This window comes from Scomber scombrus, chromosome 19, assembly GCF_963691925.1.
Source record: "Scomber scombrus chromosome 19, fScoSco1.1, whole genome shotgun sequence".
Classification (NCBI taxonomy): Eukaryota; Metazoa; Chordata; class Actinopteri; order Scombriformes; family Scombridae; genus Scomber; species Scomber scombrus.
The window spans coordinates 12,586,473-12,609,480 of NC_084988.1; the positions used below are offsets into that span (position 1 = coordinate 12,586,473).

The 23,008-nt window shown below is 38.3% G+C and overlaps 1 protein-coding gene across 2 annotated transcripts; it reads left to right on the top strand.

Annotated features, from left to right (window-relative positions):
• The first annotated feature begins 217 nt into the window (after positions 1-217).
• wdr25 (WD repeat domain 25) lies at positions 218-21,375 on the top strand. Of its 2 annotated transcripts, XR_009927446.1 has the most exons (8): positions 218-325; positions 1,596-2,284; positions 7,321-7,468; positions 16,453-16,583; positions 18,588-18,758; positions 19,438-19,578; positions 20,369-21,124; positions 21,267-21,375. XR_009927446.1 is itself a non-coding variant. In XM_062440308.1 (7 exons), exons 2-7 carry the CDS (start codon positions 1,610-1,612, stop codon positions 20,588-20,590), a joined length of 1,488 nt encoding a protein of 495 aa, XP_062296292.1. In that variant the 5' UTR covers positions 218-325; positions 1,596-1,609; the 3' UTR covers positions 20,591-21,317. The 2 variants fall into 2 exon arrangements, 1 of the variants encoding a protein (XP_062296292.1); XM_062440308.1 differs by having other exon boundaries at positions 20,369-21,317.
• Positions 21,376-23,008: the final 1,633 nt, after the last annotated feature.

Genomic DNA, 23,008 nt, shown 5'->3' on the forward strand with positions numbered 1-23,008 from the left:
ATGCAAACTGTCTTGATCAAAGTTCCGCTATGAATTCATCAGTCTAATGCCACTTGGAAACTTGTTTTTAAAAAAGAAAAGAAAACAAAGAGATCATTTTATTACTACCCCCCCCCCCCCCTTATATTTTAAAGGTAAATTTCACGTGAAACCGACACACACTAACATGAAACACCCATACATCTGAACTGGATCAATGGCGGAAGAGAGGACGACAGACGCTTATGGTTCCTACCGGCTGCTTCCACATTTTGCAGGATGTTAGAAAGCACAGATGATATTTGACTGTTTTGGCGCTTCAGAAATTGGATACAATTGCTGACAGGTACACACGATTTTACTTAATATCTTTGTGTGTAAGCTAGTAAGGTCAAAGTCAGGTTTTGGGTCAGAAATGCGAAGAAGTAACGTTAGTATTACGATGTAAACCTCAAGCCCAAACAAGCAAACTCTGGTATAATGTTAGTCGTCGCTACTCATTCTGTAATATTAATTAAGCAGAAACAATATAACTTTTATAGTAACAACGACCTTGCTATGTACAAGATAGTGAGTTAATTATGTATAAGAAGATAATTATAAGTGTACAATACTCTATTACTATGTTTTGGCAGTGTGTTCACTGATAACAAACGTCGTCCCTTTCGTCTTTTTGTATTAATGTTTATCTTTAGTTACTGTCAGCCCTCTATTCTTTTCTTCTTGTATCTTTTCAATTGATGCCATAGGCTGTATATTAAGGTACTTATCTTTATATAAACTCTGTGGTCAATGCCATTAGACATGTAGATTCACTAATGAAGATTAACAAACTATATTTTTTGTCAAATTGCCAACTAATGCCATTTTAGTTAGAAGATGCTGTTGTAACAAAGCTCTTAAATGTGACATGTTAGTAGCAGTGGCTTAAAAGATAGGTTCACATTTTTAATTCTGTTAAAACAACAGTCAGATGGCCATTTGAACACAGAGCATCATTTCTCCTATTCATACTCGCTATTAAAAGATCCCCTTGTTTTCAATGTAAGTGATGGGGGACCAAAATCCACAGTGTGTCCACACAGTCATTTTGTGCAAAAATGCTTTTAAATTTTTATTTGAAGCTTAAGTAAAGTGTCACCATTCTGAGTTAGTCATATTAAGTAGATATCTGCCACATTTACAGTGTTTTTAGCACAATTTCCCTCTCGGTGTGTATAATAACAAAAAGAGGGCACTAAAAAGACTAAAGTTGAAATATGTGCTGGATTTTACTAATTTGAATGGCTGAACCTTCATATTAGCATCAGACACACTTTGAAAATGTTTCATATAAAGAGGCTTGTGGATTTTGGCCCCCATCATTTACATTATAAATACATCATGAAGGGATATTCTAATGGTCAGTATGAACAGAAGAAAAGATGGCAAGAAAAACTTGTTTCAATGTTCATTTGGGCACCTGACTGGTGTTTTAAGAAAGACTTGAAAAACTGTGAAACTGTCCTTTTTAAATGTTACTGTAGGAGTAGAAATAACCACTAGATGTCACTCTTGGGCCTGTATTGAATTAACCACACTGACAACTCACCTGTAGGCTCTTTGTTTCCAAACAGATTGTCATGTGAGGATGTCTTCATTAGTTGCCTACGAGGACTCTGAGTCTGAGGATGATTATTTGGATCAAAAAGAGGGAGAAGGATCTGCTTCTGTCCAAACTGAGTCTTGTGAACAGGCAAAAGACAACCAAGAAGTCAGGGGAAGTCATTTTTTTGAGGTAACGCCAATCCCTCACATCTTCACATCTGACCCTGACAAGACAATGTTGGAATCACAACCACTGCAGAGCTGCTTTGACAGGGAAGATAAACATTTTAGAGCAACTGCAGCTCCTCTCAGTTTATCTGGTACTCAGGGGAAGCACCCATCACTACGGACTCTTCCTCACATGGCACAAAGCTTTGGCGATGGTTCAAACACAGCAAAAAGACCTCACACTGTCAAACCTGGTGTCAGACCATACATTCCCAAGAGACAGAGACATTTCACTTCATTAGAGAAAGCAGACACAAAGTATATGGCTGAGCAAGCCCCAGAGACTCAGACCAGGGACAGCCAAATTCTCTCAGATGTGTCGCCAAAAGTGAAGCCATATCTTCCTCACAAGCCAGGAGCTGCAGGGATACCAAGGAGGCTTCTGATGAGCTTGGGAGGCCACCAGGGTCCAGTAAACACAGTGCAGTGGTGTCCAGTACCTCATCTCAGTCATCTGCTGCTGTCTGCCTCCATGGACAAGACTTTCAAGGTAATGATAGCAGCAATAAACATGGTTCATCAAAGTGAGTTCTGCAGTTAGTCATTTAACCCTTTTTTCAGTACGTTTTATTATTCAAATGACAAATCCCATTGACGTGTAATATTAAATACCATATGTTCTGGCTGCATTGGTCTTTAACAGTCAGTCTTTTAGTTGTTGTTTTTTGCTTAGAGTTTCTCAAACTAAATTTGGACTGATTAATTTTTTGTGTACAAACAGTAATTTAGTTGTAGCGTATATTTTATCATGTATAAGTATATGTAACTATTAATTATAACAATTCAATTGCAATTATTACTCCAGTAGACCATAATGATTTATCAATAAATCAGAATTTTTTAAATAATAAATCTGAGAAAGTGAGACATTTGTATCTGAAAATCAGTCGATACATGTGATTCACCCTAAAACATTTTAGTTATGATCCTGCTGTCTGTCAGTAATGAGACTGCACGTTAGCAGGTTTGGGCTTAAGGACTTGTTGCTATGACAACAGTCCCAGATAATTTAAGACAGTTTCTAACAACCAAAATATCCAAACTCATGTTCAAATCATCAACAGTCTAATCATCCATATATGAAGAACGAGCCCTGAAGTGCTTAAGCTTGCAAGCTTTGAAAAATAATAAAGGAGAGATTAATCGCTCCTGCAGTGCAAAACTTCCAATAATGAAGGCAAATTTTATTGACTTACTTTATTTAAACTGATTTATGCAATTAAAGTAACAGTTTTAGTATCTCATTCTGCTGTTTTTTCCCCATGTGATAACAATTGACAGACCCAGTTATGGGTGAGTTATGAACTGCTCCATATACATTGTGGTCTGGCAAATATTCCATTTATCAGAATAGTTAGGCAGGTGCCAAGTGCATTGGGGAAGTCTAAGGGGATAATCACTTACCTGACATTCTGTGTAATTGGCACAGCAACACAGGCAGAGGGATCATATCTGCCCTGCTGCCTCACTTTATAAATGTACCACAAACCCCTTTCTTTAGAATCATATCTGTCACTGTCAGTTGAATGTGTGTCAGGACCCGTGGGACTCCCTATCTCTTTTTCTCCCCGATTCCCCCTCGCCCCTCCTTTTCTTTATTTCACTCCAAGAAAACAATTACTTTCTGAGGCAGCTGGATTCGCGAGGTCACAAGATCACATGAGAATCCAGTCATGTGCCAATCAGCCTCCTATGAGGATTCTTTTGTGATATTGTGAATCCAGCTGTATCTCAAGGTAAGACGGTCATAGTCAGATGGTTTATCTAATCACTTACTAAGTACTAAGTTATAGTGCCTTTTCCAAACAGTTTCCAAGGACGACTTCCCGGATGGTTCTATGTCACAAAAGCCATCTGGTGCAGGGTTAGGAAAACAATCCCTCATATTTCTGTTTTAAAGGTCAAGCAATGCAGGTGCTTGCCGTTGGCTAAATATTTCTATCCCAGTACGAAATCACGCACCCCACCAATATCCTACGAGGAATCTGAATAATTAATAATTTAAATATGCATGAGATCGTTTGCATAATCATGTGTCAATCAAGTGCAGCAATATGGCAGCCACCTCCTCTGGCACCTGGAAGGGCCGTTTGGAACAGATGGTCGAGATGAGGAGGAGAGAGAACGAGAAGGTTTGGTTGTTTGAATGCAAGGGTTTCTCCTCTTCTTCATCTCAAGCTACCTAACCAGGTGTTTTCTGTGAGGCCAATTGATAGAGAAGCGTATGATATATTCTTAATTGTTCATGCACAAGTCTCTGAGCTATTTTGCCCATTTTCAGTAGGGGAATTTTAACAAGTTGTGTTTTGTTCTTCAGCTTCCACATAGTCATTTTATTTAACAACTAACTTGAAAATGGTTAATGTTTCTACTGCTGACATTTTTCTTATTATTTAGGCCAAGATTTATATGATCATGATATAATCTTATATAATATTCAATAATAATGGACATGTTTTATCTTAAAGTAATGAAGTAATAAGCGGGTTGCAAAAAATAAGAGATGTTTCCCGTCATAAAAATGATTTCAGAAGCCAGTCAGGCTTTTTATTGCAATAATAAATTACTAATAATAATACAAACAAGTGGCCATGGGGTAATTGTTGATATCTGTTATGCCATGGCCACTGAAAATATTTCTAATTGGATGGCAGGTTTTCTCTTATCTACAGTTTATCCACCGTTATAGGTCAGCTTGTAAAATACATTATAGTTACCTGCAGGTAACCATAGCAACAATACTTCCCACAGCTACACTGTTGCCTGTTAACATTTATTAGTAAAACCTAATGATGGTATAAACTGACTACAAACATTAAAAAAGTATGCAAAATTGTATCATCATTGATTAATCTGAGGATTATTTCTTAAATTAACACATAAATCATTTGGTCTATAAAAAGGCTTAACATTTTTTAAAGGTGACATATTGCTTTTTTGTCAGACCAACAGTCCAAAACTCAAAGATATTTAGTTTCACACAAGACAAAGAAAAGTGTCAATTTCTCACAATTGTGGCCTAGCTTGAACAAGGGAATGTTTTGCATTTTTGCCTGAGAAGAAACTTGAATGATTTATTAATTATTGCTGCAGATTATCTAAAAGATTAATTTCTAAAAAATCTAACATGATTTTGATGTTAACACAATATAAATACAGTTTAACTGTTTGTTTGGTAAGCAGTAATAGTATGAGTACTTTAATACATTCTGAGGTGTTTTGGTGTAGAAAACTAAAGGCTTGTATGTGAAAATACCTTTTTGCGTCACAATGTGGTGTTAATACTCTACAGCTTTATTGATTATGTCCTTCAGCACTTCAGCAGTCTCCTCCTGATGATTTTCCTCCTCAGACTTCCCGCTTCTCTTCCTCCATTCCCTATGTCCATTTCCTCAGAGGCAGAGTCACACTATTATTATTCCAGCCTGTTTGGCAGCCTTTGTCACCATGGCTACGGCAGGTGTAAGGCAGCAGTTTTAAGTTGATAACATGAATACCAATTTAGTTTTAATTACCCGGAGTCATTTAGAAAGCAGATTACCCAATGAGTCATCAGCAAGGATCCGCTCTGCATGTCTGTTAACTGGCCGGTGAAATTAAAGGCGATGCAAATAAACAAGCGCTCGTTTTCACCCATGCTCAGCTCTCTCATTGTATGGGATTTTTCCAATCGTGTGTGCATTGAATGGTGTATTTACGGGGTATTTCATTAACACTGTCATTCATATGAAGCTGCCTGGAGACAGGCTTTAAGCAGCATGCCAATTTTGTCAGATTTGCCATGAAGAACTCTCTTTTTGGTTCAATATATTGAAGCTTTCACGACTGTGTATTGTCATCAACCGATTTCCATGTTACCTTCAGATGGCAGTGTTTCCCTAAGCCAATGATCACACAGAGAAGGAGTCTATCCTGTTGCACAATTAACTAAAATATTCCAAATGGATTAACTGAAATATTCCAAATGGATGCACTTGCTGTAATATTTAGTGCTTTTTTTTTGCTTTAACTTTCTCTGTCTCTCTCTGCCTGTTACTTTTTTCACACCCCGGAGGCATTTCTGGCATTCTGTTTGTTAAACCACCGCCTGCAGGATTGATATGTCACTCTCTCTCTCTCGTCCATCTCTCTTCCCCCTATCTGTCTCCTGTGGGAGCTGTGGTTCACTACTTCTCAGTGTGTTTCATATGCTGACTGGAGGAGTCATATTTAATAATAAAACACAGAGAGAGGCAGAGAAGGATCTGCAGTGCCCCACAGATCTTCAAAGTTCCTCTGTGGCCCTGGCAGTGCTGGGAGAACCAAAAAAAGAGAGAAACTTCTCATCATTAGTGTAATACCTCACCTCAGTGGGCACCAGACAAGACCACCCACTGTATTTCAGGCTGGGCTTCAGGGAAACGCTGTTGTATTCCTGACAGAAAATCATACTCTTATGAACAGGAAACCAGATGAAAAGCATGTCACAGGATTGACCAGCCTTCTTGGAAAGTGATCTTTTCGAAGCGCAGTGCACAGACATCACAATGATGACTAAAGACACATGCAGCTAATTCTCAGATGATCACTTCATTTATACATCACTGCCTGTTTTTGTACTTTATTTACACCATGATATCACATTCAAAGCAGCAAGATATTAGATGCCATAGTCACAGCGGTCGCAACAAACAGAAGGCAGCACAGTGCTTTTCTCTGCTGCTCTGTCTGCGATCACAGGAAACCTTGACAATATAAAGCCATTAAGCCATTACACCTCACTGGGAACTGATTTATAGGCACACTCAAAGGTAATTAGTGTGATTAATTAATTAGAAAGGTTGTTTTTGCTTTTAAATTCACCAAATAAGCCTGATTTGTACTTATCATTGCATTTTTTTCAGCAGCACTTTGCTCGGTAATTTCATTTTGTTTCATTTAGGCAGGAAAGACTTTGATTATATCTTTCTCAGCTTTGAAGAGAAGAAGAGAGACACAGACAAAGAAAGAAATAGACTAGTTGCCATTCATTTAGGAAAACATTTCAGAGCTTTGCATGTGTCAGTCCTGAAGACATGGAAGGAAAATTCCTGCAAGTGGACCAGCAGACCCAGAATATCTGGTTCTTAGTAAACTTCCTTGAAACCTCGTCAAAAGCATGCAGGTTGCATGAAGGAAGGCACAGCGGGTCAGTTCTGTCATACTGCATATTATTTCATCAGGTGTTTGTCTTGTAAAGGATGCAGGAGCAAGTGTCAACTATTAGCAATTCAGCACCTTTTTTTTCTTTCATGTAACGTCAAAGCAACCTGCAAAGACTGCAAAGAAATTATTATGTTGTCTTCTGGAATTGAAAACTGCTCAAAACCATGAAGCGACATCCTTCCCTTTCAATTCAAGTCATGCAGTAGCACGTTCTGTAATATTGCAGAACTATGAAAGCTTTCTTTCAAAAACAGTTTTGCACACTATGTAAAAGATGTCTTTGTTGTTGCAGTCCAGGTGCGTTTGTGACTTTGTCTTGATGCGATGTGCCAAATGTGTCAGGTGTGGGATGGAGCAGAGAGCGGACGATGCCTGAGGGTTTACACCTGCCATTCAGGAGCTGTGCGAGATGCATGTTGGACCCCCTGCGGCCGAAGCCTCCTCACTGGCTCATTTGACAACACTGCTGTGATCACAGACGTAGAGACAGGTGAGTGCTTATTTCTGAAGGTCCGATGAACACAGTGTCACACAACAAACCGCTGTGTTTACTCTTTGAAGTACGTAACCTCAACTGAACTCAGTATTATTTGATACATCCAGTGTCCCTCCGTTGAGGTACTAAACCAGTTTTAAAATGATGGACCTTTATATTTTTCTCTAATATTGAAAAAGTTACAGTCAAGCAGCATTAGATTTACTTAATTGAATTCAGATCAAACATTTTTCTCTAAGCTATTGTTGTAGGAAAACCAAATTTTTGAGCAATTGTGGTATTTTTCAAACTTGAATTTAAAGCTAGCATAGTAATTTAAGTGTGGAGTGACTTTAAATTGCAGTAAGCCCCAAAACCTGTTATACACCCATTGCAAAGCTGCTTCTCTCTCTCTTTTTCATTCTCATCTTTCTGTAGTTGCAACCATTTCAAGGGGCTTCAAAATCCGCATTTGTAGAGCAAATCCATCATGACTGGTTACATTTTCCAAATCCAAAGACTCTTCCAAATGCAGCCAAGAAAAGCCGCTTTCCTTTCCCCAAAAACTTAAATGCAACAACTGGCATTTCCTTTAAGCCTGTAGCTTCCCAAGATCCCTTGTGGCCCAGTTAGTTTTATGTTGTGCATTTGATCCACTTCAGCTCATGACGTCTGATATTCATCATAATGTATATAAACGATTATAACAGTGACAAAATATTAAAGAAAACAAACAAGAGGAGTTTAATTATAATGCCATCATAAAATATGTAAATGTGTAATTATTATTTTCTATACGTTAATTACTCTCTGCAATAACGTTTTTGTTGCTGTGCATTATTATTTGCTACAGACCTGAGAATCTGCAGCAACACTGCAGTGAAAATATCTGAAGACTCATATAGAGAGGAGGTCGATCTTCTAAATTAACTTCTATGAAGGCGACATGTTCATCTCAATGGAGACACTTTATCTCGATGTATCTCACTTAAACAATAAAACACACTTTTTTTGTGCACAGTTACAAAGAAAACAACCGTTCTTAATATCTAAAAGTGTTTATTTGAAGGCATTTTTTGTCTGCCAACAGTAAAATCTACTTTGAGACTAATCCTCTGGCTCATTGTTTGCCGGCCCTTTTGTTTGATCATACAGTGCATTTTCAAGGTGACATTCACAAAACATCAATAATTTGGTTTGCTTTGGAAATGCTGAGCTTTCTGGCTAAGCGTACATTTAACAAGTGTGGCAGAAAGGATGAGAACAACTCAACTCAACTGCACACAATCTGTTGTCAGGAAAACTGCTTGTTCAGCTGTTAACATTTACTAATTTATTTTATTTTAACAATTCATGAATTTCTAGAAAGCTGAATTTAAAAACATTGATATCTATTGAACATATATAGAAAAAACAGTCTGAACTGATCAGATTGAACAGGAATAATCATCTTAAATTGCCTGTATTTGTCCCTTCTGCCCATTGACCAATTTGTAATGAAACATGTTGTGCTGCTTATGTACAAGAAAACACTAGAGAGAAGCTTATCAGAATGAGCAAACATACAATAGACATCATTTTGAAGCCCCCGTGGCATCTACATCTCTAGGGTCAACACATCGCTGTGGTGACATGCTGCCATTTGCATTTCCCCTCTCAGCATGTCTGTCAATACTGCCAATAAAGCCTACGGATAATAGCTTGGCCAGCCCATTAAACACACAGGCAGCTCCAGGAAAGGGATCAATAATGGATACATCACTGCAGGACCAGCCACCATGACCTTACACTGGAACTTCACAAACCACAACCATAAACAAACAAATGTTTATTTTGGTCTTATATGTTTGGCAGCCACCAGTGCCTTGCTGAGCACTGCGGGATGCCCAATTGAGTTCAGACTGTCAGTTTTGAAGTATTGTCAGATTTCCAAAGAGCTCCAACAATGCAACAGCCTTTCCCTTTTCCCTTCATTTTTCATTAGTCTTATTTGTATTCATATTCATATTATTTTCTGTTTGAATTTAAATTCCAAAAAAAACTATGTTGATGGTTTTTGGCAGATGTGTGCCGGCATAACTGGGCAATAAGCTGCATGCTATGGCAGCACAAGATTGATAAAAATTCAATTTAGTTGCATATTAATATGGGAGTTGGGAATACCAGTTCCTGTTTCTGAACAATTGCAGTGCATACAGCGAAGACCCGGGCACTGACACTTAATAACCAATCACACCCAAGCAGTAAGAAGAATACACAGGCCAAGCTGCATGCATAATTTGCCTCGTAATAATTTCAATACAGACGGACATAATTATGATTTCTCATCACAGTATTGTATAGCTTATCTCCCTTTTTTCAGGGGATTTATACCTGACATGTGACACACCATGACAGCGATATTTGAAAAATTAATGAAGCTCGTGACGTTAATGCAGTCTATGTGTTAACTCCTCTATCAGGAGTGATGGGATACTGAGGGAGCAGAGTATGGAGTGTTTGGCTCTTCAGGCTGCAATCAGGATGAATGTGATCTTTACACTCTTCACATTAATGCAGAGCCTCTCAGCTATAACAAGTAAGGCAGCTGGACCTATTTGGTTCAATTGGGCTGTCTTTGGAGAGGTGCGCAGAGCCTTTAATGATCGGTGAGAGTCTTTCGCTTTCTTCATAGTACACCTGACCCTGTCTTTCACCTTAGCGTACCTAACCAAAAACTGCACCAATTGGTTTGTTTACAGAGAAATGGAATTATAGAAGAGTCTATTCGTCCTGATTGGTATGTAAGCCCATTTTCCCCTGACCATCTTTGCAGTTGTTCCTGTGTCCAGTTTAATTTGTAGAATCTTATATCCACTCCCAGTGGGCCACAGGCAGACTGTCACAGATGAATGGCAATAGTAGAGGGGGAAAGAGGGATATAGGGAGGGAGAGCAGGTTAAGAGGCATAATGCAGAAAGAGAAAGGTAGAGGAGAGGAAGAATGTAAGAGAGGTAAATCTAAAGGGGCAGAATAAATCCAGTGAAAGAGAAACAGAGAGAGCAGGAGTTGGGGAGTGGAATAAATGAATTTCATCTGGAGGGCATTAGTGTGAAGTGGCAGCTGTTGTCCTGCGCTTTCACGGCTGTCCTTGGAAAAGCTGATTGACGGAGGTTGGCATAAGAAAATAGGCCCATACACCCACAGGCGGCCACAGGTTGATGTGTCAGGTTGTGCATGAGTATGCAGGACTTGAGTCTTCTGTCAAGATCCCTTCAGGCACTGCCAGAATCCTCCCTGCTCTCCAAAAACCAATAATACACAAAGATAGTGCCAGTGCTGGAGTGGGTTTGTACAGTACACTTTCGCCTCACTTTGGCTTCACAAAATCATATTTGATGAATGTTGCTAACAATAGCTCAGTTGTACATCAGAGTTTTTGACATGAGTCATTTTAGTAATTTTAACTGAACAAAAATATACATAATTATGATTTCAGGAATTAAGACTGCAACTAAGGATTATTTTCATTATTGGTGAATGGGATTATTTTCTTGTTTAATCAATTAATTATTTGGTCTAGTGTCAGAAAAAACTATTATAAACTGACCAAAAAAATTACGTCTATCAACTAATCAGTGAATCAACTAATAGTTGCAGCTCTACAAATATAAATAGTCATAATGTTAAAATCTGACCTGTGAGAGTGAAAAGGCCTTAATGTATATAATGTAATGCATATTTGACAGAAAAGCATCTTAGGGATATTTGGTCAGTCAAATCTACACCTAATACTTTATATAATCATAAGAAGGAATTTATGAAATGATCCAAGAGTTTTAATTTTATACCCATTTATGTAAATTTCCCCCAGTTTCAAATAACAATCAGTGGCGGCTGGTGACAAAAATGTTTGGGGGGGGCGCAGTTTGATGGTTGGTGGTCCTAGGGTTAGTGTCAAATAAGCCGTTGCACCACTTCATACCGCAGCAAAAATATAAAAATAAGAAAGAAAAACTAATCTAAAAACAACACAACACATTATAATGTCCCCTGGTTTGTCCCAGTATGGTATCTCTTACCCACAGAGAGAGGAATAAAAAATTATAACCAGACATGATAAAATGCCCATTTCACTCACATCACCTAAAGTTACCAGCAGTTAAAGCAGAGTTACCAATAAGGTAATATGCTTAAAAAGAGACACCACCTATATTTTAGTTATTGTGTCTTCAGTCCTGATTTCACTGTAATCTGTTAGTTGTTGCAATACCTAAACATGACAATAGATGGCGCATTAAGCACTATACACTGCTGTGATTAAGCATCATTTATTTAACTTATTTTAATAATGAAATGTACCCCAAATCTACTGTAATAGTCAAAATTACTTCCATCATTTCTTATCCTGCATTTATGCATTTTAGTTTTTTACACTTCATAGTTATGTCTTTTATAAAGTATTTTTTAACACTTTACAATATTAATAACAGCAATGCAGCTACTACCTGATCTTTTATATGTCCTGTTGGAGCTGCTGGATGCAGCCACTGACTGAATCTATGTTCCTCTTCTGGAGCTTGGCATAGCAGAGGTCTACATGTGGCCAGATGTGGTGAAACAGCTGCAGAAAGAGCTCAGCAATGCTAAGTCTGCTAAAAACAACTTAGCTCCATGCTATTGTCTCGATGGCTGCAGCTTTCTGTTTGATTTTTTTCAGAGAGATGTTTTAGGTCTCGTTCCCCTGTCGTTGTCCACAACGCTTCGGTGCTGACACTTTGAAACAGCAACAGATAAAGCAATAAAAGGAATAACTCACAAACTTAAAGTCTTGTGAAATTATGTTTTTGTAGAGAAATTACAAAATAATCTTCTTTAATTTCCGCGGCTCCACTTTAACGTCATCTCCTGAATCTACCGTCAGCAGGAGTTTGGGTGACAGCAGCTGACGGGAGGGCGTGAATGACAGCCGGAACTGTCCAATCACAGTAGATTAAAAAACATGAAACAACAACAATTCGCTGCCAATAAAAGTGGGCGTGTCCGGGGCGCACTGAGCTGCGCCCCATGGGAAACGTGACGCAGGCCAATGAGAGAGCAGCCTCAGGTCATGTGCTTGTCAAAAGTTTGAGGGCTTGCATTGACTCCCATTAGTCCGGCGCCCCGCATACAGGAAGTACATATAGAAATTAATAAAATACAATTTGGAATCGATTTATAATGAATGCTGACAGGTGCTGAGAGACTAACAGGCGCATTTTACAAGCAAATACTTTTTATTTCATAATGATTTAGCATTATCTAATTAATTTATATTTAATATGTTTAAGTAGACTTTCTCTAGATTATTGGATGGGGCGGCGCCCCGCATTGACCAGCCGCCACTGATAACAATGCTGACACATTTTGACTTCACAAACACTGCAGCACTGAAGTATTTTCTTCATTATCTTCCATTTTACTTCCTGAACACCTCATTTGCACATTCAGCGAGGTAACCAGTAGAATGTGGCTGTATAATGATAGCAGCCTTACGCAATGCACGCCACAAGACAATGTATGCAGCAGCACACACCATGGCATTTACTCCAAATGCCACCCTCAAGCACATTTGCATTTTGACCTACTTTGAAGGCTTCATTCTACAATAGTAACCTGCTTGGGTGACACAGGTTTACCCTGGTAAGTTACACTTTTCAAAAACACAACTAATGACTAAAACGCAGATCTATCAGTAGATTTATAGTCATCAGGATGTGTTCCTACAGTTCTTTACATGTGGTGTTTTGTAGCTTTAATACTTAGTACTCCACTCCAGTATTTATGCTTTAATGCCTCAGTGAATATGTATAGTATTAAGTCCTGAAATGCAATACAAGTGTCATCAACAACCCTTTATTGGATAATCGTCACATGCTTATGCTTTTAGAATTTTCTTTTTGTCATGTTCGGTTATCAGTGGAGGGATGCTAATTAAGCACATGATCACTGAAGCGCATTCAAGCCCAATTATCAAGGTTAAGGTGCCATTATAATACATTAACACCTCTTAAAGGTAGCTAAATGTGCCTTTTTCAAAGAGATTAATATGTGCAGGCTTGCTGCCTCGCAACTGTCTCTACTTTGTAGTTAGATTTCAGGTGAGTTTGAAGGTTCATTTTTGACCTTGGAAACTGCAGCTTGATAAAAAAAATATTAACACACTTGCTTTGCTTCCTTACTGTCATACTGTAAATCTGCAATATCTTTGCTTTCATGATGATCAGCAACACAGGAGCACAGTAAGTCTTGAAACTCAGTGTATAGTGTATTAGGAAGCATATAAACTTTTCATTAAGATTGAAATAGTAAATTATTATTAAGTCATTTTAAGTCTTCTCACCTTCTCATTTATTTGTGCTCAGAACATACTCAATGTCAAGTATCTTTAAAAGATCAAACTAGTAACAAATATGGCTTATTAAGTGTATTTCCCCATATTTTTTTGGATAGGACTTGTCAAAACCAAGTAATGTGTTTCTAACCTTTGCTTATGTGCAGTGACAGCACCCTGCTTTGGTGGAGCTGGTAATGAGGCAGAATATCCATTTCATCCCAGCCTCCCACGGCTCTAAAGGGCTCATCCCTGCCATCCCAATCATCCCTAATGTCCTCTGCTCTGCAGTCATCCACTGTGTGTCGGCTCTGCACAGTGATCACATTTCTTTCAGGACTACAAAGTAAACTATTGGGAGGGAGGGAAGGATCACCGCAGTCTTCCCTTATCTCCTCTCTCAAGCAAGCTAATTAATCTTGCTTAATCAAAACATGACGAGGCCCTATTTATTACTCGGAGAATGTTGATTTCTCATCGTCTTGCCAAACATGAGTTTTAAATCTAGATGACAGATCTTCTCTGTATCACCATGGGCTAAGCCAATTAAGCAGGAAGTGTGAGCGCAACGAAATTGCCTGTTAAAACTTTGGATCAATGCAATCGAGTTTGGGAACAAGCTAGTCCACCATTAAGTGAAAGGAGGTCCATTTCTGCTGCAGTTTATTAGCTGTGACTCATTGGCCTTTTTCTAAAAAGACTTGGTCGGAATGTTCTGGTACAAGTGTATAATGAAGTGCGTTTTTGTTGTGGGCTAACAGCCTAAGACTGTTTTGGATGGGGTCTTTGTTGTTTGTTTGATGAATTTAATGAGGTGCCGTCGAACCCTGAGGTGTACTGCTTTGCATAGCCTTTGACTGAGCTGCTGGCTCACAGTCTGGCTCGGTTCCTTATGTAGCCGTTTTCATTGTTTCCCAAGAAACTCATTTTTGGTCGCACCATGTCAGGCTTAATTATATTTAAGCCCCTTGGTGTTTTTGTTTTGTTTTTAAGTATGACACTTTTTAATTGATTTAGATAAAGCCGCCTCTAGCCAAAACAGTGTTTTATATTCTGTTTTTTCATCTCTACATTACTACGTCTTTGTCAGTTTAGATTATCTTTTTATCCTGAGCAAGATATAAGTGATGTCGCTTCTCAAAGACTCAGACAGACAGGCTCTGGCAAACCCACACAATAAACAACAAAAGCCATGCAATCTTAGAGATGTTTGGTCAGTCCCTCAAAGGAGTGCACGCTCATCATCACCATCATTAAAGTGAGTTAGAGACATGCAGTTCAGTTGTTGAACTGTTCTGGGGCCTCCAATGATAAAAAGTTCGATTTTCTCTCCGTGGTCCTTGTGTGAGAGAAGATTTTCCTTTTAGTGACAGAAAGATATATCATAAAAAAACCTTAATGGGTTCAGCCTGTAAACAAGCTCTGACCCTGCGTCTGACCTGAAGTCATCACATAGAGCTTCTTTTCCTTTTAGTTCATTCCTTTATGCATTTCAGAAGGTACACTGAGTCAGGAGCACTAACTTTGGCAGCAACTTACAGCAAGATTTACTGTATCTTTTATTATCAAGCTTGTTTTTTGAATCACTTTTATCAACAAAAGCAACAGCACAGTTTAATTACACCCACTGTTTACTGCACAGAAATCTAATGGGCCCCTTCACGAGGGGGATTGGATCCTCACAGTGTGCTCAATTAATAAACCAAAGAGAAATTTCAGCACGGTTTGCATCTCAGGGGAATGTAGTTGAAATTGATGTTGTGTTTAGTTTACTCTTGACAGCTGAGAAAGACAATGTCAAATCAAGCTTTTTGTGCAGCACAGACTGCAACAGTTTGTCCTGTGAATGGTGAAGTGTGCAGATGAATACACTCGCATAAGTGCCTTTTTTGTTTGTTTCTGTCGAATGTACTTTTAATGTAAAAAGAAAGAAAGAAAAAAGCTTACTAAGAGTCTTGCATGTGGAGTCTGTTTGTTTGTTCAGCAAGATGTGAGGTCAGAAAATGTGTTGGAGGTCAGAGCCGATCTGAAAATGAGTTCTCCACAGCTGAAAAGGCAACACGCTCTTCATGTTTTACTATAGAGGATAAATAATCACTCAGAGACAGTGTTGTTTCAAGAAGATGATTAAATTAAGATTATGAAAGAAATGAACCTCTCAAACAGATTATGTACATTATTAAAGATTCAACAATCACAATTGGTGGAAACTGCAAAATACAGCATACCTTGCAGTTTCCTGAATTTTATGATAATAATATTCAGGAAACTCTTTTTTTGATATTATTTGACTTTGAACTTGCATCATTGAAAATAAAATGGGAGCACGATGATTTTTTAAAATGAATTTCCAATTTATGTTTGATTTATTTGCCCTTGATACCATTATACTGATATTGTTGGAGGTTATTTGAAAATATCGCTGATAAAAATAAATATATTTTGGGCTGTATCCAGATTGAATTCAGTATATGAGTCCAGTTCTCTTTCCATATAATACAATATTAGAGCCATCTCTCTGGATTCAGTGCTTCATAATTCAAGACAGACAAGACACTGACAAAAGATGTAAAGTTTTATAATTTAAGAAAGAATTTCTCGTTCTTCTCTCTGTGTCTCTCTTGCCTCGTTGTGTGTCTGTCTGCAGGGCAGCAAGTAGTTAAATTGGACAACGGATTCAAGGTGATGTGTCTGGCCTTACATCCCAGCAACCCTGAGATATTCCTGACTGGAGGTTACAGTTCAACAGTTAAGGCCTGGGACTCTCGCAGCAGCAAGGTCAAACATATTACAGTAGATCTATCATTTTATTGACTCTGGTTCACAGACTGTTGTTTGACCTTTATAAATCTAAAGCAAGTAGGCTTTGAACTAATGCTCTTCACTCGCAGCTCCCTCCCACACACTCAAAGATAAACGCCTGCACAAACAAATTAGTCTGCATTTGGCCATGCACAATGACCCATGCTGTATTTCATTAAAATGATTATATATATAGAAGTAACACTGCAGGTTATCTCACTAATTTTTCAAAGAAAAATGTCATTTCATTTGGGGCTCATAAATTGTAATATTACTATTAAGTTTAATGGACTGTGTTCTACAATCTAAGTGCTCTCATGTAATTTTTCACCCTCAGCAAACCAAATCTTTTTCTTCCGCAGGGTTTTAGATTTTAGTATAGCAGGGATGGCTCCTGCTGGTAGGTGTCAATGTGGGGAGAGAGAATCAACCACTCCTCAGCAAATAGGTTGTTAATACAACAGCATCCTGGCTGCCTGTCAGTCTGAGCCCTGGGCTGAGTGTTGCTTGCTCCAGGGTGAGATTGCTCTAATAGATAAAAAGGACCACAACCATCTCACCCACCCACAGGCATTAAACATTAGTGTGAAGTCATGCCAAACACACTCATGAGATTGTGTGCTACAACATTATGTTAAGAACTCATTGAGAATCAGAATCAGAAACAGGTTTATTGCCATGGAGGTTGCTTTGATCTGATGGTGCATAACAATAAACATATTGCAAGGACAAAAACATGCAAGTACTTCAAAATACAAGAAACATAAGTGACAAATTAACAATAGGCAATATGAAAAAGTCTAAGAATAGATGCAATATGTCTGTTTTTAAAAGTAGAGAGGTGTAGTTTTATGCATAAGAAAAAGAGTTAAAAGTTTCATGTGAGTTAGAAACAGGAAGAAGGAGAATGGTTCAAGTTGCCTTTGGGGATCAAAGTTACCATAAAGTGTAGCTGCTGTGTATTAGCTTTGAAGCTTGAATCATTTTATTGATGCCTCTCTTCTATTAACTTGGCCTAAACTGGTTTCAAGATTCAAAAGTTTAGTTCATTTGGGTCAACAATATACTTTTTGGCTGCTTTTTTGGTTTTCTCAGATCTGTCTTCTCAAAATCCTGATGATAATTTTTGTACCACAAGTGGTATACTGTCATGGATTTATTTTTTTTTAAATCTACAATAATGAGACTATAATGATAATTATAATGAGACTGAATTGCAAATAATGAACTGCTGAAAACAAAGTTTGTAAATACGTTGCTTAGCTTTGGTAGGAGCAGTATTTTTATATCAATGCTTTTTATGATAATATGATAATTATATAATGATTTGATAGTAATGATCTAGTACTGATCTAATGGTATGGTGTGGTATAATAGGCCATTAGTGCCAGCTGTAAGTCAGACTTACCAAACAAAATTTTGCATAGCAGATGAACATTTAAGTTAACTAAAGTATGAAAGTTTGATTTAAACATCTGATTTGGATGCTTTTTGGATTAAATATCAAAATGTACATTATATAAGTTGTTGTTAGGACACTATCTCAACGTGATACAGCTTGAATTATTGCAACAGTGCAACAATAGTATTAAAAACACAGTATTATTACATAAAAGGCAAATGACTGAGTCTTTGTAGGAAAGGTCACTGACACGCTGTAGTTGTCATCTTGTCATCCTGCCTTGAAGGCAGGATGACAAGAAGACAGATGTTTCCCTTCTTTCTTTTAATTGCTCATCTAAGCTCTGTGCTATGAACATTGTGTATTCACACAAGAGAAGAGCTGTGCCATAAAAGCATCATGAATAGCTTCAATACAAATTCCAAGTTAGTTAAATGTGGCATATTTAAATTTAAGATTTTGACGTGCAGATTATGTGGCATATGAACTAACTCAGAGCAGCCTGCATGTTTGTTTTTTTCAATAAATTTAAGGGCTTCATGCTGATTTGTGCACATGTGTTTTTGTGTGGGTTTAAGATGGTGGCAGTGTACAAAGCAGGAATCCAGCAGACCTTGGACATTCTGTTTCTGAGAGGTGGTGCGGACCTCATAATAAGCTCTGACTGCGTGAGCAGAGACTCTGCGGACCGCACCCTCATCGCCTGGGATTTTCAGACCACAGCCAAGGTCTCCAACCAGATCTACCATGTGAGGAAATCCGTGTGTGAATGAGGAAAAAAGGCCCTTGAATGAATATAAAGCTGAATAGCACATAATGCTTAAATTATCAGCTAATAGGTTTTAAAGCAGTAAGGATTTTAAAAGCAAATCACATTTCCTATTCTCCTATTCTGAGAATGTGTGAACCGATGTGAAACAAGTTGGTAATGAGGCATGTGGACCTAGCATATTCTGACAGTTACAGGGGAATGGAAGGGGTTTACATTCACTGAGTGCCACCTATTTAAAAACAGGTTTTTAATAACCTTTGTGTTTTCAGATTTCAGAGAATAGATTCTCATTCTTGAATCAGTGTTTTGTGCAGTTGAAGCATTAATTGTGCAGAACACTACTGTGTATATGGAGTTATTTTAAGTCTCTGTTCTACTATTAGTTCTGCTGAATATAATCAGGAAACGTATTGTATCAGACATGAACATAGGGTTGAATCAACAGCTTTCTGACACTGTGGATTGATTGCATCACATTATGAAGTGTTTCTATGACTTTGTACATCCGTTAGTCCTCTTGACATAATGCTTTTTCAGAGTAGACTAGTTGAAATTCTGCTGCAGTTATGGTTAGTAACCATAGCAAGTAGCAAGAAAAGGTCAAATGCTGAAGTAATTTCCCTTCTCAATTTTTCCTACACTCATTTGACCTCCAGGAGAGGTACACGTGTCCAAGCCTGGCTCTCCATCCGATGGAGGAGTCCTTCGTTGCCCAGACGAATGGGAACTACATTGCAGTGTTCTCCTCCCAGCGGCCCTATAGGATGAACAAGAGGCGGCGATACGAAGGACACAAGGTCAGTAACGAGTGTGGCCTCGGGTGAGGATGTGGGGGGGAGGGTTCACAGACCTGATCAATACAGGAAAGTGCTGGAGTCGGATGTACACACACACACACACACACACACACACACACACACACACACACACACACACACACACACACACACAAAACTTGCAAACAAAACTGCAAAACCGGAATCATAACCCTATAGACACTAATTATAAACTACACAACACAAAGTTGATATGTAAGATCCATAGCCTGAGCTGTTTACTCTACAGCACCCTACACCCCAAAGCAAACACACAAATACAATATTTTCACTGAGCACATACTCTGTAGAGTATAAATATCACTCAAAACATGTTCTGTTCACACTGCTGGATTGTTGATGTTCATGAAAAATACAAAAGTGAACTAATTGATTGTTAAAATAGTTGCCAATTAACTTTGTCCATGGACTTATTGAGTAATCATCACAGCTCTACTCAAATTCAACCACAACCTTGTTACAGGCACTATACCTAGTAGCGTGTTTTATTGCCTTGCTCAAGAGCACTTCAGTAGTAATATTAAGAGAGAGGCTACACCATCTATATATCACAATGGCTATTTTTCCTGCTTCTTTGAGGATTGAACTAGCAACCTTCTGATCACATGCATGCTTCTCTGCATGTAAGCTGCCTGAGTCTATCCTCCCCTGGATTATAAAATGGTTATTATGTTTAAAAGTTTACTATATGCCGATGCAAATGTCTCTTAAGGTTAACACATCGTGATTAAGAGTTGTTTCCTTGTTGCAGGTGGAGGGATACGCGGTGCAGTGCGAGTTCTCTCTGGATGGAACTATGCTGGCCTCCGGGAGCTCCACTGGCTCCGCTCACTTCTACGACTACCAAAACACTCGTATGCTGCACACCCTCCAAGCCCACAGCCAGCCCTGCCTGTGTGTGTCTCAGCATCCTGTCCTGCCCGAGACTGCGGCCACTTGCGACTGGGCAGGCGAGATCAAGATCTGGCACTGACAACTCTGAATGTGAATACAGACTTTAAAAGTTATAAGAAGTAACAGATTGGCCAAAAGAATGAGATGGAAAACTGTATTAAACTGGAAACTCACGAGCACATTCATTTTACATTCATTTCCCATAATCTCTTGGCAAAAAATACCTGAGTGGTCAAGGGAGGCAAATGAGAAGAAGCACGAATCCAGGGTGACGTTTCAGCATGAAGCATATATTTTACTCTGCTCTGTGAGCAACAGATCTGCCCAACACCTTTCAGCATCACCTACACACTGCATTTACAGGGTTACCTCAACACATAAAAAACAGTATATCTGTACGTAGATCCATTACCAGAAATACAGAATATACAATCTTAATAAATATTTACACACCCAAATCTAAACCTAGTAAATATATTACACACATAAATACATTTCAGTAAAACCAAACCCCTTTCCCGCTTGTTGTTACCCTCCTGGAACTATTAAAAGGTGTGTGAGCCCCCGGGAATTCTTGCCCAAGCACCCTGGGAAAAGGATGACATGCAGAGAGGTAAGTTTATGCATGACACAGACACATTTCAATTTTACTGTTAGGATTAGCGTAGCATGAGTCTTACACTGTACTCCTCAATTAACAAATGATTTGCTACAATTGAGTCATAAATCAATGCATGTTATTTGCTCATTCACAGGCGAACGACAAGGTGGAACAGCCAAGCGTCCCAGTTGTCAAACATCAGACTCAAACGAACTGCAATACCCCATCAATCAATCAATCAATAAATACATTTGTTCAAGTTACACGTGTTTTATTTAGCCTGTGTACTATTATATTTAAATGTGTGCTTCAATTAACTATTCTCATCTAGTAGTATTATTTACTTATAATCTAGAGATATAGTAATGACGACCCCTTGTTACAGTGCTGGAAATCAGCAGGTCGGCTATCTACTGAAGCTTTTGAAAAACAGTTTTTACACTGCTATGCATTCACATTATTTCAACAACCACCCACATTTTCAGTCCCATTTATAATGACATCATATTAGCAGTATATATGTAGATCTTACTGTAAACATGTTATTCATATTTGGCCCATCCTGCATTGTTTTAAAATCCGGTAATCTCCCGTGGGTGAGATGAAGTCAGGCTAAATTAGCTGAAGTAGTCAAAGTGAGCTATTGTTATGAGTTTTATCCAAAGTAGTAAGCGGTGTGAAAGTAATCTAATATCTTGTAGGCCACACACATACACCTGACCTCAATGCCTTTATAACTTCTGACTCAGAATACATTTAGGAACTTTATTGTCCCACTTTTCTTGAAAATTTTGTCAAAACAAAAAGAAATCTCTGGGCATTTGGGCCTCCGTCGTGTTTTTCATTCCACATTCTGTATACACATCACTTTCCTTCTGTTTCTGGCTCAGATATATTTTTTTTCACACTGAAAATGTAAGAACCTCACAGAGAGACAAGCACTGAACTAAAAAAATATGCAGTCATCTGTCAAAGCATTGCCAGGTTCTTCCTACAATCCTGCCTGTCAACAGCAGAGGAGTCAGTGAAGTGCAGACAGACGCTTATGATCTTTATTCAGTCTCTTGTAGAACAGTCCTTCAAATACACTTCACTGTTTGGCACTGATCCAGCCCCTGCAGATGTTTATGCTGCAGTTCATAATAGTTAAATTAAGAATATTATTCTCTTAACGGACCACTAAGCAATTTGTGAAGTGAATACACACTTCCTCATTGCTAAAGTGTGTAAACCCATTGGGGAAAACTGATTTGTTGCAGTTCATATGTGTTTTGCATTGTTTAGCTATCTAGCAAGTCAGGTACAGAAGATCATTACTATCAAACAAATGAGAGAGGATGAATAAAAAATTATAAAGGAAAAAACTTGAGACTAGCAACAGCAGAAATGACAAAGTCAAAAACGCATAGAGCCTAAAATCAGTCAAGGAAGTGGTGATGTATTTTAAAAACTCCGGTCCCAGATGTAATTACAAAAAGTGCATCAGAACGATAAATCTACACAAAATAACATCAGTACTTACTTTATAGCCGAAGGATCGACTTAGTAGAGGCAAATTTACAACTGAAAACAGGACATTTTTAGGAACTAAAGGTCTTAAGGTCCTAGAAATAAAATATGTAAAATAATATCCCTGGAAGTCTATGATGTATTTCCCAACACCCATCTTTATTAAGTAAATAAACATACAGCAAAAATATATAACCATGCATCAGACAGACAAACACGTTGGCCTGTTGTTCCTGGAACAGGGCTGGAGGTAGGACAGGACAGAACTGCTTCAGCCTCATCATTTGGGGGTCAAAACATTCGATAAATATAATATCAACTGAAAGTGAATAAAAATAGTGTAATAACAGTAATTTATGTTGCATTTATATCACTTCACCTTTTTTT